General features: G+C 39.9%; 1 protein-coding gene across 9 annotated transcripts in view; it reads left to right on the top strand.

Annotated features, from left to right (window-relative positions):
- Positions 1-19,460, top strand: part of LOC143894148 (uncharacterized) — a 126,270-nt gene extending 106,810 nt beyond the window's left edge. For all 9 annotated transcript variants that reach the window (XM_077400254.1, XM_077400251.1, XM_077400252.1 and 6 more), the window contains 5 exons: positions 1,562-1,892; positions 13,492-13,715; positions 14,036-15,155; positions 16,417-16,893; positions 17,531-19,460. In XM_077400254.1, the coding sequence (XP_077256380.1) occupies positions 1,562-1,892; positions 13,492-13,715; positions 14,036-15,155; positions 16,417-16,893; positions 17,531-18,181 (2,803 nt within the window). In that variant the 3' untranslated portion in view covers positions 18,182-19,460. The remainder of the gene's footprint in view (positions 1-1,561; positions 1,893-13,491; positions 13,716-14,035; positions 15,156-16,416; positions 16,894-17,530) is intronic.
- The last annotated feature ends 584 nt before the right edge of the window (positions 19,461-20,044 follow it).

Below are 20,044 nucleotides of genomic sequence, written 5' to 3'. Positions count from 1 at the left end.
TTTATGTAATTTTTCGACCAATGGGTACATGGTATATTTTTTTTTTTTGAATTATCAAAGATATAATCGATGTTTAAATGAAAAAAGAAAATTCTTCGAGTACCGATTAATCGATAAAACATCGCCCATCCTTGGAGCTGATGGGTCGAGAGGCGGGGTGAAGCCGTCACAGGGAATATATACGTATGAGAGAAACACTGAATGGGGGGAAAGTTCGAGGCCGGCGGAAACGCGAGAATTCTGCGCCGGAAGGGACAAAAGGAAGGAGGGCGGAAGGGTGTTTTTCTTAAAAAACCTTAGAATGGATTTGAAACTGTCGATAGAAAACGGAAAAGTGTGCTTAAGTGTAATGTGTGTGTATGTATGCTTTCGTACATTTGTGTATATGTATGCATGTGCCAGTTGTGTCGACGATACACGAAAAGCGGAAAGAGTATCTTTAGAGGAACGGTGAATCGTGAAATGCAGACGGAACAGGGCAAAGAGGTGGAAACTGTCGGTTGCGAGCATATCGGTCAGAGGGATCGTGTCGATACCATTACGGTAGAGAATACGAAGTGTCCCGAAATCACGGAACGTTATTTTAACCACGGCTTTAAATCTTGTAAGCTCTCAACTAAATGAAATTTGAGATCGTTTGAGGAATATGATTCCATTATTTGTTTTCTTTTTCCCCCGCTGCTAAAAGTCTATTACTTTCAATCATGAATTATTCGAAAATTATCGATGAAACTGTGTAAAATTCAATCTGACGAAACTCGGTTATGTGAAATCTATTTAAAAAACTATAAATTTTATACGTCGCGGAATATGTGAGCGAATATTTTCCTTAAATTTTGCAAGCCAATTGCAAAGTTTTACGTATCCAGAGTTTAAAAATGAATTAATCTTTCAATTGCGAAATTTTTGAGAAATTATTATCGAAAGCGTTGTACAATGTCTTAACGTTCGGTTAACCATTAACGTTAAGTTGTGTCAGAAGCGAATTCTAAGTTCCGAGTTCGTTAAAGGTTTCGAGAATCAAGGAATTTTAACGATCCGTAATGACACTCGACTATTCATCGATTCAGCAATCACGTTCAGTCAGAATACCAACGAACGGTTCTGCGGCCGAATGCAAAGTACTCGTTTCACCGTCGCTCTTTCCGTTTTACGAATCGACGAAGAGATCAAACCGAGAATACGAGAGCGAGTTGTCTGCGGTTGTCGTGCGTCGCTTGCATGTATGTACGTGAGCGCGTGTATGTGTGTCTGCATATCAGTATGTGACAGAGAAAGAGGGTGACTGGGAAAGAGGCAGGGGTTGTACGAGGGAGAGAATGAAAGGACGTGTACGAGGTGGTTCGAAAGAGAGAGAGAGAGAGAGAGAGAGAGAGAGAGAGTGTGAGAGGGGGGGAAAAGAGAGGAACGAATCGGAGGAAGGCAAGTAAGAAAGAAGGGAGAAAATAAAAGAGAGAAAGAGGAGGAAGGCTCCGGCGGGGGCCGCTCGTCCATAAACGGAGGACACTGATCACATCCCTCTCGGACTGATCGGCTCTCTTTCTCCCTTCCTGATTTGCAGGTACGTCTTCACGATAGTCAGCTACTTGATTGGCGTCTTCATATTCGCGACCATTGTCGGCCAGGTCGGCAACGTCATCACGAACAGGAACGCGAACCGTCTCGAGTTCGAGAGGCTCCTGGACGGCGCCAAGACCTACATGAGGCACCACAAGGTGCCAGGCGGTATGAAACGACGGGTGCTCAGGTGGTACGACTACAGCTGGTCGCGCGGCAGGATACAGGGCGGGGGTGACATCAACACCGCCCTCGGTCTACTCCCGGACAAGCTCAAGACCGAGCTGGCGTTGCACGTGAATCTCTCGGTGCTGAAGAAGGTCACTATTTTCCAGGTGAGCTTTCCCGCTCACGCACGCGCGAGCAGCTCTTCCCCCCGCGTCCCCCGATGATGAATAAATTCGACGAAACGAGCAGCGATATATAAGCGGGGATATTTCCGCGATCCCTCACAATAGAAGTCAGGATCTGAGGAAAGCGGGACGAATGTTTTTCATGATTGTTCATTGAAGCGAACGCTTCGACAAATATCAGATCTCATGGAACATATATATCGGGGTATTCGCTTATATCTGAAGTTAGGACGCTTACTTTTACGAATAAGGTGTAATAGAAGTCGCGAAAAAATTGCGAGGGATAAAAAGTATGAATTGTGCATTGAAATTTGTGCATCGAACACGCGTAGCGCGGATTATTCATATAGCGAAAGCGATAACGTTCGCAAGAAAATGAAGTTCTTTAAAACGCGATTCTTTAAAACGCGAGGCAATACTTTCGCAGTAAAAACGAGAGATTATTCATGCGAAGCTTACTTTCAAGGTATGCTTTTGTTTCATACTTTGAATTTAAAATGAGTGCTTTTATTATACTTCTCTACCTTTGTTATTTAGTTACGAACTTGTTTTGCCTAATGATTGGATTTCTATCAACGCTTTCCCTTCTCTCTGTGAGGAAATTTACATCGACCGGAGATTTTTCTCGTCATCCAAAGGAGAACAAAGTCGGAGAAAAGAAGGGAATGAAAATGAGAAGGTGCGCACTTATCGCGATATCGCAAAAAATGAGAATAAAATTAGCTCAATCAGTGCACAGACGTACAACCGACGAGAATGAAAAATATCTTCTCGATCATGTTCCAAGTTTTATCGCGATGGTAAACGGAGAAATGAATTAGGTGGGAAAAAGGTACAAACTGTTCTCGAAAAAGAGTATGCTTCGATTTATTTTATTTGAAGGGGAATCGCGGTTCTTGCGCGTGAAAGGATATGCAAACCTTCGCAATTTTGCTGCTCCAAAATGTGAATTACACACGCTATTAGCTTCCATTTTCCAATTATCGAATTCGCTGTATTTTTGTGCTTGAAAAGAATCAAATGAAACAAATTTGGAATTGTCGAGAATATGTCATAGTTTTTATAAATTCGTATGATGAAACAGAAAAAAAGGCTTTACGAATTATAGACTAGACTCATCTGATGAAGATTTCATAAATATGACAATTTGCAAACGTTGCAGCAACGCAGGAAGCTTTGGAATAAAAAATTAGAATTAAAATAAAATTATATATTCTGTAAGAATAGTACAATATTTTTACTACATATTTAAATGAGACATTGGGTATTCTCATTTTAAAATAAATATCCATTTTTATAGCATATAGACATATCAGCATATTCACACGGATCTCTAGCTGCATCTCGTTAGCAATTATAATTACTTTGTCAGCTTAAAAGTAAATTCGCATTATTCGTAGGAAAATGTGATTAAAAGTAATGGCATCTGGGATGATGCATTTCGCATTTGCCTTGTTTTCGTTAATAACATCGCACAAACAACTTAATTCAGTAAATATGTCGTAATAAATATTCGTATAATTCGTAATGAATGATGTAAACAGCAACGAAGCAAATATGCTTGATATTTTAAGACACGTAGGAAAAGAGTATAAATTTTAAAGTTAAAATAGTTCAGCTTCTCAGGGGTACAGTAACAAAAATCTCTCTGATAACTCATGTATCCTTGTAGCTATTCTGCAGTTTGCAGCTTCTATTTCGACGAAACAACATCGAAGTCGTCCCTTTTGCGGTCTTATTGTGTCATGCGACCCAATGTGTTAATATGTAAGTGGAATCGGTGGTAAAATACCGCGCGGTTTTTTCATGAGAAATATGATCGCAAGGAAAATTTCAGTGGACTCGGGACATATATATGAATCTTTGTTAAGTGAACGACGTTAAAGCCGGGCAAATATTTGAGCGAAAACATTGGTTTGTGTACTCTACGTCCAGAGGAAAACTTTCAAGAGAGCACGAGAGTGAGATTTTAAAGACATGACGACCACATTTATGACACGACCCAATTAGAGTTCTTCCGCCTGTCTCTGTTTATGCGTATAATATTATTTCTCGCTTTCTTCCGGAGTACGTTCTCTAATTCTCACGATAAACTTAAAAGAGATAAAATAGAGGGATACTACAATAATTTTTTTTTCTAACGGGGCGAAAAGCTACCGCCAAGTTCGAGGGTAATCGTAAGACGGTCAAGCCGTTTCTCGGCGGCGCAGCCACTTAAGGGGTTAAGGATAGGAGTGTTTTCTTGGACGATCAGTTTATACGTTGCTACCGGCCGATCGCGGGAACTTGGGATGATTCGGGAACTTTAATGTAAAGGAGATTTACTCGCGTAACTACTTAAGTTCCGCTATCCGAACAAGTGGCGCGGCGGCTTCTGTAATCCGTGAGCCTCGACCTACCTCTTGTAAACGTAAACACTTTTCCTCCGCCGGAAGCTTATCGTCCGATAAAAAACGAGAAGAAATAGAAGAATAAGAATACAGGTGCGGAGAAGTGCGCGCGAGGAGTATTTGGAAAAGTTCTACGGCGAGAGACCGGAGAATCATTACGGAAGAGATATGACGCGGTAGCTCCGTCACGGTGGATTTTCTCTTAATCGCTTCGAGTTTTCGCGCCGCGCAGAATTTCTCGCCGCATCGTCTCGTATGCTAAAAATGGACGACGGAATCGTTAAATGTGTAATCTTTTTGACCTTAAGAGTAAATTTGCTTGCGGAAGTCGCGTTATTAACGCGTCGCAAAACGACCGCGTCGGGGGAATATATTTTTTCACCTACGGGACCTACGACGGCGACGGCGACGGGAAGAGGAAAACGGAAAAAAACGCGATATAGAAAAGGTAGAGCTAAAAAGTTAAGTCCCTGGAAGGTAAATGGAGCACACGTGATAAACTGATATAAAGTGAAGTGCCGTTGGAAACTTGCGAGGTTTCTCGAGGGCTCTCGGCGAGGAAGAAAAATCAAGAGAAATTGCAGCAAATCGTAATCGTCGAAACGCGTATCTCCTCTACTCGAAAAATTCAACTGCATCCCGCGTGTGAAAATTCCCGCAAGAGATACATACGTACGAATACATAGTTGATTCTAATTAACTATGTATTTTATAATGTAGTCTCTCTCTTCCCAGAATATACAACTATAAAGAGAGAAGTAATTAAAGTTGTCGAACGCGCGTCAGCATCCGTTTTCATTCATGATAAATTTATCCGTGGAGGAACAAAGCTCGAAACTTCGTGAATTCTGCCTCAACTCTCGTGATATTTGCAATAGTAAACTCGCAACATTATTCATCCAGTGATCTTGCTCAGAATGTTCGATAACTTTGAAAAATTATGTATGGGATAGAGTATACGCACATATATTTTATACATTTATAATTTTATTCCTCGTATATTTTTTAAGCACAATCGCGGTAGAATTGTAATTCATAATCAGACACGTTTAATTATCAATAGAATTCTGTCTTCACATTCTATCGCGAATTATAATTTACAATAAGGGATTAAAGGAAAATTAAACCAATCAAATTCATATATATATTTGGCTTTCGCTCTTCTATTGAAACCGCAATAAAATTTTTAAACACGAAACAAAATGCTTTATTTGTTTTGTGTGAACAATAATTAAATATTGCGACGGCGATTGATTTATTACAAAAGTACATTGCATCACGTCGCGCAATTCATACGCGTTGAGACTCAGACAAATTTGCTAACGTATTTTGTAAGTAATAGATTAACGTGCCATGGAAACTCTACTCTATATATTATAACGTTACTTGCGCGAAACGCGAGCATCTGCTGCAGACGTGATTAAATTTGATTTTGCGCCTCTAACGAGGAGATCATAGTAAGTCTCAACGCGGAGATTATGCATATTGAACGATATCGACGTATGGGACATATTTTAATTAAAATACTTCTCTCTTTTTACCGGCTGCATTTTTTATTTATAATATTCGCGAAACTACGTATTTAATTATAATGAGATTTTTCACCTTCAAAGTCGGGTTTTTTTCTCGATATACGATAAATGTTGTGTTCCAATATATCACGTTTATATTGCTTTACCCGGAGATTGTGTCAGATTTTCTGTCACATCCTGCAGAAAATTGGATTATGAAACAGGATGGCTTCGTGTTTTTTACAAATAAAGTCGAGCGAAAATAGATGTTCAACCTTCTTCTAAGACTGCGGCTGTCAGAAGCCTTTGTACAGTTTTTCTTCTTAAAGTATAACAAGGCTATCGCGCGGGCTAGGATAACAAGGTCGGCGCGTTGCGGGCGTCTGTCAAAGAAGTCGGTCGACATCTATAATTCGCCCATAAAATTTCATTAATCCGTGTCGGATCGTACAAATTGAGTCGTTCAGGTGTTAATTGCCGAAACAGAAAAAGCCAGAGCCGCACTAATTCCGGCGCGTACCAAACCACCTGTGAACCGAAGCTACTATCGAAATATCTTGAATTTCGCATCCTAGAACTCAAAATCAAACATCCAGACGAGAGTCAAGAAACCTGTTATGCTATGTAATATACAATATGTGTTGCTGATTCAAATTTTAAATATCCCAAGGATTGAAATATTGTCCGTTCTCGTCGACTTATCCCACAAAACATGAAGTTATCTCGCGACGCGGAAAGTCTGACGATAACAAGAGACGTGAAAATGTATAAATCACGCTGCAGAAAATCCGACTTCAACTCTTTCGCACATACGGACTACCCGGCGCGGCGCGATGAGTCGACGGGACAGTTATATCTTTTATATGCGCGACGCGCAAGAATCCCATCTTATAAATTCCACGTTCTGAGGGATGCGTTCGCGGCGGCTGGTTTCGGGGGCAACCGCAGATCATAATCGCGCAGTTAACCCACTTTGTTAAAAATTTTAGAAAAAAAAACTGACCTAAATTTAATTTTCTCAAACTCTTCGCGCGCTTCAAGACCATTCTGTCAAGTTCTTAAGAGAACGGAATCACTTTTGCGCTAAATCCCCTTCAATGCCATTAAAGATCGACGATCCGGTAGAGTTAAGTAGTCAACTTTTTTTACACGCTGTTCGACTTCACGACCCAAAGACCAAATCGCATACGTGTCAATTGTGATTATTCGGAACTCTGAACGCGCGTAATACAATAACGCTTGTTACTGCATGCTACGGACGTCATATAATGTTCGCCAAAGTGTTAACACGCTAACCACCATGTCGACGACCGATGGCTAACACAATGTTGTGTCAACCACCAACCAGGTAACGTATTAAAGCGATACGTCGACAAATTGAATTTCGCAAGCCGCAGCCAAAGCGCAGTATGCTGTAACTACGGAGTAGACAATTTTGCGCTTTAGTAAATTACGTAACGCGCAGCCTTGGAAAATTATAACGACAATTAAAAGTTGTTGTGATTTACAGTCTTTGATCATCGCTCGTTTCTTAAAAATAATTAACACTAACTAATAAAGTAGAAAAATTGCATTTGTCTTGTGCTATCGGCATCTATTAGTACATCCAGATTTTATTCAGTTTGATTTATTCCCTAAATCTGGATTTTTGTCGTTATATTCCTAATAATTCTGGAAAAATAAAATTAAGAATATACACAATAATTTTTTTTAAATTTAATAAATAATAAAACTGTGCACTTTGACAATTTTCCCAAACTTTATATCAGCTACATTATAGATTTATCAGATCACATTTATATAAATTTTACGTTCCTACGCTCATCATTTACTTTTTTGGTCGTGCTACGTGCCTGTCAAAGTGCATCCTGACCTATCTTACACCTCAAGACTACCGCATTCGATAACCGTAGCGGATATTGTTCAAGAGAGAGAAATGTAAGCAGAGATAGAAATCGGCGAGTTGGTGAAAAAGGAAGCTCGACCCCGTCACATCCCGTGCGTCCGAAGAATTTCCATTACCTTAGAGACGCCCCTTTTCGCTCGTCTTTCTGTTTTCCTTTCCTGCTTCTCTCCTTTTCTTCGAAGGCAGGAAAACCGATGAAAGGAAAAAGAGAAGTAACGGGAGGAAGGCAGAAATAAATGACGCTGAGATAGAGTTACGAGCGACTGTGTGTCGCATTCCGAGCAAATTCTTTTCAAATATCTCGCGATACTACCGGTATGTGTGTAAACTTTATCATATAAACAATATTTTTCTTAGAGCACACCGCGGACGCGTTATTTTATGATTTTTCTTACATAAAAGTTACAAGCAGGCAGATATTCAAAAGTGCGAAATCTTCTCGAGGCGTCTTGAATCCATTATGTGATACATTTCCAAGACACTTGTTTCCTTATTACGATTACATCCAACGCGATTTAGTTGAAGCTCTTGAAATTGCGGTCGTGCCGCGGGAAGCAGCCGCTTGCGATTTTATCCGATCTTCAGAATTTTATTTTTAGCGATAAAATTTATTTTATTTCCCCGGTGTCGATTCCAAGGTAAGGAGGTGGAACCGAGAAGGTACTTATCGCGCGTCTTTTACGGGTGAGATCTAAATTACGGCCGCGGTTTTCGGGTCAACCGGGTATCCTCGGGGATGTTTTCGAGAAAACGACTGGCGTGACGCGAAATAGATGGGGTAGGCGCGGAAAAAACGGCGGCGGAAGGCGTGGAAAGTCGCTTTAATCGAAAATTTACTTGGTCCCACGTTCAGTTGCTGGGACACGGAGACAAAAATGATTTCATTTCCAGCTGCATCCGATTCTCCGATCCATTTTCTCGCTCGATCCCTTCATTCATTTGAAGCAACCAACTTGCTTCACAATGGCACGCTTAAAGTGCCCTATCAAAGCAGATCTTTTTAATAACTTTCCGTAAACAATACGTACGATAGTATCGCACCTTGGAAAAAAGAGTCACAGCTCAAAAAAAAGGGTATCTTCGAAAAGCGAAATTGATAACAATTCAATTCAGAGTTATAAAATCATAGATTTTTTATTCTATCCAGCGTTAAGGTATAGAATTTTGTTTATTAAAAAAAAATATAAAAAACTAAACTAAAAATTCAAATTACGATACAATATTTATGTGTAATACAGATAGCAAATAAAGTTTATTAATATTGCGCGCTAGCGTAGCAATTAAGAGAGGAAAGTCAAAGCTAATTGGTTAGTTTCTCAAATTATGATGTCGTTCTGCGGTATACTCTGAAAATATTGATTTGCCTGACGGTAAACGAAAACCATTCGTCATTTCCCTCAAACGCTTTTTACGAGCAGTTTTCTAATTTGCAGTGGCAAGTTCGCGATAAGTTTAATGAAGCGCGCCATGGATCATTTAACTTCTAATCTATAGGAGCGTAAAAAAATGAGAGAATGGTGCAAAATGCCGAAAGAAGGGGCATCGCGTCTTACGAGAAATTTACGAGAGAAATGCCAATTAAATAAATTAGGAAGTTGGAAAATAGGGATGTGGAATATTATAGAACGTGATGGGTTTCTGCATAACTTTTTAACTTTCCGAAAAATTAGACCAGTGTAAACGATTGAAAAAAAGTCATATGTAAAAGCTTGGTTCAATATTTGACGTCAATTATTAATTGAATATCGCTCCTTTCTCCCCGAATAAAAAATTTAGATATTGGATTGGTTTGTCAGAATTAAAATAGTTACCCGCATGCAGGTCGAAATCGTCATCGTTAGAATTACCTTCGAATTGTATGTTGCCATTTGAAAAAGCCTACATAGAGATAATGAAATTCGTTCGATGCCGCCAAATCTAGATTGAAAAAGCTGGAATTCCGAGCTTGGAACTGGACGTAATCTACTTCAGCTTTCTTTGCCGATTAGATTACGCGTTTGTGATGTTTTTTTTTTTTTCAGTAACAAACTATGTAACGCGCGTTGAGAATGTTATTAAAAATATCGCCGAATCGCCGGCATGAAAAAATAAAACTCTGGATGCTTACGCGCTAGATCAGTTATCAAACGTTTTATTACTTATATGTATTAAGCGTTCGTATCATTGCGTAATAACATAATAGAAAAGATGATTATAAATATGATATAACATAATCACAAAGTTAATAATACGCTCTCAACGCGAACAGGAGTTAATTCTCGTATTCCTTTTTCCGCCAACTTTTTCATTTCCTCGAGCATTTCGGTCGTCGCTTTACAATGCTAAATACGCACGCTGGCTCATATTTATTCCGGTTAGAAGCGCGAATGCGATATATATCGCACTGCGAAGATAATGAAGTTCACGGTATGGCGGTGCGGCGAATCTAGATCGGAGAGATCTCGAGTCGCAAGCTTAAAGCGGCCAGGTGATCCGGTCCGCGTAATCCACTAGATCTCTCTTTTATTTCACCCGTCTCTTTCGCGACCTCCTCGGGAAGGGAATTATAAGGGCGCATTGACGGTGCGACCAGGGCGAACAGAGAGGGAGGGAGAGACAGAGAGGGAGGGAGGTGATTTTCGCGAGGTGCCGTTACGATCGCCTGTAATTGGCGAGTCTATGTGCCACTTTTAATTGCGGCCACGCTCGTTTCAACAGGAACGTTTCTGGACTACCCTCCGGCGCGGTGCCTCGTAATCACCATTCATTGATTCATTTGCCCATTGCACCCAAACCTAGGGCGCGTCAAAAACGGCTGCTGATTAATTACTTCATAGACACGTCAGATGTGAAAAGGTGAATACACTTTTATATTCCTTCATGATTATACGTGTATCTCAAAAAGTCAACGGCAGTTTAATCGATCTTTTGAGTTTTACTGGCTATGGTATTCGCCAGTGAAGCTATCGACACGAAAAAGTACATTTTTACGTAAGAGTGTGCAATAATATGTATATGATGTGCAGTAATATAGATAGATCGTATATATCATACACACACTGAGAAAAAAAATTTGTCAATCCCAAGAAATACTTAGTCCGATACGTTCAACTAAACATTTTAGTTAGTTAACTAAACATTAGTTGAATTAATTAATTCTTGATTAAAGAAACGAAATAAATTGTTGAAACAACTAATATTTAGTTAACTAATTAAAATGTTTAGTTGAACGTATCGAACTAAATATATTTCTTGGGTTTAACAATTTTTTTTCTCAGTGCAGAAATACATTTTTCTTTCAAGCAAGAGAGATGCGAAATGGCGAGCGCATTTTCACAAGACCATCACGAGCGACCGTGACTGCATACACAACTTACTGAAAATGCTCCTCGCGCAAGAGTGACTTCGCTACTCACTCACAGTGCACGTAAAGGCCGAGTTATTAAAGTTATGATAACCAACCCGTAGCGACAACATGCAACCCCGGCTTTCCTACGACGGCCATCAAATATTACGTCGGGGAATGTATAGAGCTTTAGCCCTTGAACGTGCATAATTTTCTAATAAATCTTGCAAAAGCTCAACAGAATAATGACTTTGATCATTTTAGATTGAATAATCGGAATATTATTATCGAAATTTAAAACTTCTTTAAAGATCATCTAAAAGAATAAAAAGATTCGTTTTCAAGGGTTAATATCATCAAAAATAGATACTGCAAGCTGTTAAAAATCCGTCCTGTGTATATCTATAGGGCTTAAATTGGTATTACGATATAAATTGGTATTAAAATTTGCAAACGTCCTTAATGGAAAATTGATTGTACACTTCTTTCTATAAATTCTTAATCTCCGGCATTAAATATTTTGATATCAAATTAAAATTTTGATATTTTACTGTCAAGAAAGGTCCTCGAATATTTTTCTCTATCCAAGATAAATTAAATTTTTATTAAGGGGGTAAAACTTAGGCAATCAATAAAATACGATATTTTATTTATACTTCTCCCCGACTCTCGGAAAAAGTTTTTCATGTCTCATTGGTTCTCGTCGTTTGTAACTAAAAAATTGTAAATATTCTCATGATTGAATCGACTAAAAACTGGCCGGAGAAATACGCCAATCTACGCCATCAATTCAGACACCCTGTATTTTTTTTCGTTGTGCTCGCGCCAATATGCGCATTGACTGTAACGTATTTTAACGAAGCCCATTGTAGATCGGCTGAACAAAGTCAGACGGTTTCGATGATCGAGAATAAGAGCCTCGAGGGCCTCGAGATATCCTCCGGTCGTGTTCTCGTTACAAATCAAAGTGTGCGGTGCGAGGATGTGTAAAACCCGCGTCAGTGGGATCGGTGGGGTGCGCTGTCGATTGAATGAAATATCGCGGTGGAAGATTGACTCTATTAGCAGAGGTCGCCGAGGACCGACAAGGTGGCCGGGAAAGAAATCGTATCTCATGAAGAATTACGACGGTCGTCTTGCGACCGTCAAGGGCCACAAAAGAGCAAAATGTGACTAAAGGTCCCGCCGTAATCTCGCAAACGTCGGTCCATCTTGTTCTTCTCACTTCGCTCCTTGCCTTCAGATTTATTAAAACTTAAATTTTATATAAATATGTCGCGTGACAGCATTATGAAGAATTAGCATGCCGTAAAAAATCATGTACGCATTTATAAAAGTTTATATCGGTTTATATCAGATTAAAGTAGACGTATAAATATACTGCGATGGAGTGTAATTGTAAGCCTGCAAATCCATGAATCTGCGACTTGACTTGAAGAATAAGATGAATGGCATGAGTTTCGGACAACATGGAATAGGCGTGGTAGATGATCCGTCTCATCCATTAAATCGTCTAGTTGAAAAGATGTTAATGTCATTCGTAGTACGTAAATTAATGTGTCAGATATGATACCTTATTAATATATCGAGATATAAAATCAAATTATAAGAAATAAAGTTTCCTATTTTTTCTTATTAGAAAAAATTCTTTATTAAAGTCGACAATTTCTCTTTATCACAAATTTCATTTTTTTATTTTCTACTTCAAAAATTAAATAATTCACGCCATAATGTTTCGGAGTGTGATATAAAAACATAGATGTATTGCAAATACACATTTCTCGGAAGAACTACTCATCATTAATTTCATTAGGAGAGATAGGAGATTTTTGCATGATTAACGGAAGGTTTATGAAAAGATAAAAATTATACGGATGTGCGAGGTAGAAAATACGATAAAGGCTTGAGGCTAATGTTTAATACGCGTTAAGTCTTCATAAATGGTCTCTTTTTTTTACAGAGACTGCGTAGAAGCTTTAAATTTCAAGGTGATTATGAAGTTAGAAATGCTAAGCGGAATTTTCACTCTCGAACTTTAAAGCTAATGTAATAAAATCTGGACGGCTGTCCCTATTAGAAATGAAATTTTTTTTTATTGCTCAAAGGACGTTGGAAAAAGACTAAAGAGGTAAAGATATCAATTTTCCAAAGAATAAAATCTACGAATGCGTAGAGTTACATACGTATAATATTAATCGTGAGAACAATTAACAAACCGTTTGATGTCGTAGAGATTGTAAGAGATAAAATCAATATTATTAAGTCATTTATGTATAATACATACTGTAATTAAGATTTTTGTAATTTCAGTTCTTACATGTATTAATCGCAAGAGTACTTGGCAAGTTATACTTGATGCGCTTTAAGGATTTGCTTGTAACTTTGTTGGGACACCGCGATATATCGATTTCGCGAATCTCTCTGACAAATCATCGGTACGATCTTGCAGGAATGTCAGCCGGAATTTCTGCACGATCTCGTCCTGAAGATGAAGGCCTATATTTTCACCCCCGGCGATTCGATATGTCGGAAGGGAGAGGTCGCCCGTGAAATGTTCATAATAGCCGACGGTATTCTAGAGGTGATCAGCGAAACTGGTAGAGTCCTCACGACAATGAAGGCCGGGGACTTCTTCGGCGAGATTGGTATACTCAACCTGGACGGGTTGAATAAGTAAGTAAAATTTTCCCGGCCCTTTCCCGGAGTGTGATCGCGTTAGAATATCCATAATGGATGTACTTCTCATCTCGCGGAACGTGGAGTTGAGATAATTGTACGAATCAGCAAAAAAGACTCGTTTCTTTAAGTATAATTGTAAATTCTGAAAAAAGATATTTATTGATATTTCGGAGACGTGAGACGAGAAATATTTTTGAAAAATTAACTTTTCACAAATTTCATGTAAATCGCAGCCACAAAGTTTTATGTGCGTTCTTAATTAAATCTTGCAATTATAAAAATTCTTAAAATCAAAAACTCGGAAAAACTTTCAGACGCACAGCCGACGTTCGTTCGGTGGGTTACTCCGAGCTGTTTAGCCTCTCGCGGGAGGACGTGCTGGCAGCGATGAAGGACTACCCGGAGGCGCAATCGATCCTGCACAGCCTCGGCCGAAAGCGGCTGATGGAAGCGCAAAGGGTAGCGCGGTCATCGCGCCGGCCTACATCCCCCGGTCATGATTCGTCCGACAACAGTACCGGCAAGAGGATCGTTGACAAGCTGAAGAGCGACGTGAAAGGCCTAAAGAATGTCCTGCGAAAGAGCAGGCGTAACACACGGCCGGAGGAGAGCCTGGAGCTTCAGCCACTGGCGCCGAAGGCGCCAGTTCTGAAACGGCAGCAGAAGATCGACGACGGCCAGGACCTGTCGCTGCCCAATACCCAGGAGCAGCCGGTGTCACCGCTGGGCGCCGGTTTTCCGCTGCTGTCCAGGCTCAGGCTGTTGAAGGAAAAGGAGGAGAGGGAGGAACGGCATAACCTGATGGACACATCGAGCCACGCGGCAGAGCCGCACGCGCCGCCAGTTTCAGAGGCCTTGAACCCTACGAATCCGAACCTGCCGTTCCTGCAGAGGATACTTCTGCTGAAGACGAAGAACGAGCAGGAGATCACCCAAGTGGAAAGGGAGATGCCCGCTAAGGAGTCCCTGTTGCCCAGGAACACCATTCCCGAGGAGACGAGCACGCAATCGGACGAGCAGTCGTCCTCGGGTCGTCAGAGCGTCGCCGTGACTGCCGTGACTACCGTGACCTCGCAGATTGAGACGCGCGTGGTCGAGGCGCTCAAGAAGCCCTGGACCACGCTGAAAAACGCGTCGTTGACAACCGCCAAGGACAATTCGCCGCAGAGAAGCCCGCCGGCCAGGAAGCTGCAGCAGACCAAGATGTACGCCTCTGTTGACGACCTCTCGCCGGAGTACTGCGGTCTGCCGTTTGTCAAGAAGCTCAAAATTCTCAATGAGAGGCAGAAGCTGGCCGAGCTGGAGAAGGAAGTCAGGAGCTCATCCCTCGATTGCGGTGAGAATGCCGAGCCGGAGTTCGACAGCAACCTTACGAGGAGCCACTCGGAGGCCTGTGCCATTGAGTATGCCAGGAAGCTGGCCAAATTTAATCTAGTAAGTAATTTCTCATTACATAATGAACTTTTTATTTTTATTATTTCTACATATCGATTAGTTAAAAGAAAAAAAATTAATATCAGATTCTGATATTACGAAAAAATTAGATTGTAATTTTTTTATTTTTTTTTTATATAAATCCGATTCTTTAAAGGCAAAATTCAATATTATCGGATTTTATTATTGCCTCTTTCCTTTTTATTATTTAAAAAAAATGTGGATAAATGTGCTGGCAATGATAAAATAGAATAAATAGATATAGTCTTTCATATTAAAAGTTCTATATAGGGTCTCTTTTTGAACAGATTGTATTTTTAAATATAGAATAATTTTCCATAAGAAATTAAATCTCTCAACTGTGTAGAATATAATTAATTCAAACTTTATTTTTCGAGGAAAATGGAGAACTATTTTGGCGATTTCCGGAGGTCTAGATATACTGTTGGAACGATTTTGCTTAATACAATATATTAATGCTTAAAGTATTAAATATCCTGTTTGTAGGTACAATTCGGTCTTTAACCGACTTTTACCTAACAGTATATTTTGATAGATCATGGCATACTTTCTTTGTAAACTTTTTGAATTTTTGCAATATCTTCAAAATTGAAGAAAATATAGTACACGAAAATGTGCGTGACGTCATAATGTTGTTGCGAAATCTTTTGAAGTTGCCGTCATCAAAGAAACTTTAGAAAGCTATAACTTTCTCAAATTTGGGTTTTTTTTTTTAATTCAAAAAGTACTAAAAATCGGCTTAGATTCTCTACATTAATTATGGATACCGCTTAATAAAAAAATTTTACTTAAGAACCCAATTAAAATACAATGGAAACGTTTCTGTAAAGTTTGGATAATGCATCGACAATATCGATAATAATTAATAATCAGTAATTTATAATCATTAATAATGAAATGCGGACATATTGTTGATAATTTATTTCTTAACAATAACTAAGGAATGCAAGAGATCGTATATGATATACAATCAAAATAAGGAAAACGCCAAGATTAAACGGTCAGGATTAAACTGCTCTTGATTGATTTTTACTTTAATTATGTGATTGTGCTATTCTCTCTCTAGCTATATTACAGGTAAAATTCATTTTAATAATATTATAAGCAACCAAGATCCAGTCTTGATCGTTTTCCTTAATTTGATTATTTCTTAATAATAATCATTATAGACGCAGAAGAGAGAAAGACTTTAATTTAAATACAATTGTTTAATATCGAATTTCTTTTGTTTTAATAACAGGATCGACAAGCGGCGGGGTCGTCGGCGACGGAACAGCTGTCGCCGGAGAACGAGACACTCGAGAGGCGGAACCTGAAGAGCATCCTGAAGAAACTGTCGGCCAGCAGTAGGGCTGGCAGTTCCGAGACCGCGGCTACAATCACGCCGGATCGCGAGGCCGCGACCGCCGAGCTGAGAAGGCTGATGAGAGCGCCGACGATCGAGGGTTACGCCGCGAGGCACTCGAAGCTGTCCAAAAGCGTGACCTTCAACAAGTACACGCTGCAGAGCCCGCCGTCCGAGCAGCCCCTGCAGCTGCCATCGAATTACTCGCTGTCCGACACTCAGGATCAGCCGTCACTGCTGCCGCCCAATAAATTTAGTTTCCGTCCTGTGAGCAGTGCCGGTGGTGTCCTGCAAACGGTGTCTCGGCCGCGGGAGAAGGAGTGCCTGGGCGAATTGCTCTCCGGGGTCGGCGAGGTCATCAAGGCGGGCCTGGTGAGTGAAGAGAGAGAGAGAGAGAGAGAGAGAGAGAGAGAGAGAGAGAGAGAGAGAGAGAGAGAGAGAGAGAGAGAGAGAGAGAGAGAGAGAGAGAGAGAGAGAGAGAGAGAGAGAGAGAGAGAGAGAGAGAGAGAGAGAGAGAGCGCCTGCCGTTTCCTTTGTTCTTGCTTTCAATGGACAAGCTTTGTGTACCGCCCCCTGTCACTACGCAGGAGTGCCTTTGTCAAAGGGCCGCTCTCGTTAGAGACACGAGAGACGCCCTCGACAACACTCTCAATATCGATATTTATTGACAGTACAAATAATTAATCTATCGGAGGAAATAAGTTCAAGCGACATCGCTCTCTCTTACCGGTAATTTATGTTTAATTTTAAATTGTTCTAAATCTGCTGTTAACTTTTCTTCCCTCGTGGAGCGGAAAGAAGCCATATGCGTGTTGTAATTCCGCGAATTTAAGCCCGTTATCATTATAAGTGTGTTTCCCAAAGTCTCCAACTTGGTACTCATCGTCGCCAGATGTACGTCCATCAAGCTCATCAATTATCCCAACTCCGCTCACAGAAGTTCCCCATTACGCCGTGTGACACACGACGGTTGTCCTGATTAATCATACTGCCACTTTTGACGTTGCAGGACGACATGCAGAGCAAATTCGAGCGACAGTTCACGTCGCTGGAGCTGGAGGTCCACAAGCGTGACGAGATAATATCACAGCTACAGTCGCGGATCCAGCAGCTGGAGCGACGGAAACTGCGGGGTGCGGACGACTCCGGCGGAGACAGTACCGAGCACGACGCCTCTATGGAGGAGGATCTCGAAGACGATCACGAGGATCATCCCTTCATGCGTGACAGCTCCGTGGACACCGTTCTTGGGTCCATACGGTCCCGTGACCGGCATTCGTCCTCGTCGGTCGGGTCGAGCTCGCGCAGCAGGCGATCGTGGGAGGAACACTCGGAGAGAGAAACCCTGGAGCTGCAGGAGCTGCCGAACTCGATAGTGCCGCAGAGACTGCCGCGGGAGGATATTGCGATCGACCTCGAATCGAACAGCGACAGCAGATCGGACGAGGAAATTGACATTTGCGGGCGTCGCAAGGGTGACAGCGATGAGGGCGACGAGGAGAACGACGAGGAAGAAGAAGAAGAGGAGGAGGACGACGACGAGGACGACGATGACAAGATCGTGCGGCAAGACGGCTACAACAATTGGGAGGTCGCTCTGCTGGCGAAGCAGCTCGAGAAGAGGAGAAGAAGCGGCGATAACGCCAGCCCGGGTTCCTAGCGCATTAATGAGATTCTAGAAATACTGTGTTACCTCACGAACACGTTACGCTCCGACGGATGGTGCAATCCGCTGGCTGGGTCCAGCGGTAGTGCAGCTTTTTGCGAACACGATCATCGCCCATATTCACAGTTAGTAGACTTCGATAGTATGACTAGCTGCAGTGAGACTATGATGTAGTCCGATCTCGTAGGGCATTTTAATAATTATTTCTCCCTATTTTTCATCCGTTTCATCTAATTTTTTCAGTATCTGTGATAGGTCTCCAGCTCGATGGATCGGCGACCCTGTAATAATTTTCTCTTTGCCATCGCGCCGATATTTTATCTCGCGTACAAAACAAGTACTTTTGTCTCCTTTCTCAGCCTTCTTCTTATCTGCTTTTCTTCTTCGCTGTTAAAGCGATCTTATCGCAGATATAACTAGTTCAAATGATTTGGTTTTTCTCTCAAACGTACATTGGATTGTAAATATTCACAGGTGTGCCTGAGGAAATATTATACATGGGATTCTTCTCTTATTATATAGACATCCTATAATTGAACTACAAGATATCTCGGAGTAGCTCTATACCAATAGCAGGATTTGCGACTTACAGGGAGTTTCTTAAACGAATTTGAATATTTTCTAGGGCAAAAATCGAAACTTGGGCTAGAATGCCGCGCAACGATACCTAAACACCATTACATCTCATTGACAGAAGTATATGTATCTTTCTGCCATTTTGTTGGCAATGTCTGAGCGCTCTTCTCTGCTCTTCCTGGTTTATTCATTTAATCATATTCCTGAAAAGCTGCACCACGAACGAATGGAGATATTAGTCGGCTGTACGAAGCGAGAGGAGGCATAAATAATTTTAGAAAAAAACAGAGAAAAAGAGAGAACGAAAGAGAAAGATATAAACAGAGAGATATAAATATAATTTGAAGCGACAGAACTTAATGAGAATATATTACGTATACTGACCAGACCAAGCTCAATATTTCTAGAGTCTTTACAAGATACGTCTATTAAGCGACAAATGATTATTAAAGTAAGAAAAAGAGAATTATTAAGATCTTGTACATATTAGTCGATAATTTATTTATTTATGAGCGAAAGAGGAAGAGCGAATGCAAGAGAGAAAGATTGTGGAGAGAGGAAGTAGGAGATACAAAATATAAAAGTTAGTGCAAGAATGAATTTTACTGGATTACAAGGAGAGAAGCATTTTAGATGCCGATATGTACCTAATATGCGGACGAAAGGAACATACAATAAAGCAAATGTTTTCAAACGTCGCAATTGTCATACCCTAATCCCTGAGCAATAATTTTGGCAGCTGTTTCGTAATTGGTTTATCGTAATTTTTTTAACATCTATATATGAATAACGCAAAATATGTATTTTATGTTAAAATTAGACAAAAATAATATACTAATTTAATAAAAATTTATTAAATAATATTAAATAATATATTTTATTGAAACTTCATGGAAAAATATTACAATTAATATCTATTTTTATTCAGATTTTAATTGAACATATACTTAGTCATATTGATATCGATTAATGCTGAAAACGATCATTTTTTATCATTTTTGTTTTTATATTAATATTTTATTTCTCGTATAAAAAATAAGATTTGAAATTTATTAACTTTTTATTAATTATCTCTATTATTGAATCATTCATGAAAAATCAGAAAATTTAAAATTAAATTAATTTAAAATTTAAAATTAGCCTTTCTGATTATGTGAGTAATAAATAAAATAAAAATTTAAAAATTCTATATTTACATAAGAAATAAGACATATGAATTTAAAAAACAAAAACGATAAAAAATAATTATTCTACACTTTTAATGTAATGAAAATACTTTAT

Source organism: Temnothorax americanus, unplaced genomic scaffold, assembly GCF_048541705.1.
Source record: "Temnothorax americanus isolate GAGA-0224 unplaced genomic scaffold, ASM4854170v1 Scaffold13, whole genome shotgun sequence".
Lineage (NCBI taxonomy): Eukaryota > Metazoa > Arthropoda > Insecta > Hymenoptera > Formicidae > Temnothorax > Temnothorax americanus.
Note: the sequence above shows the minus strand (reverse complement) of the source record. Positions and strands in the feature narration are given on the sequence as shown.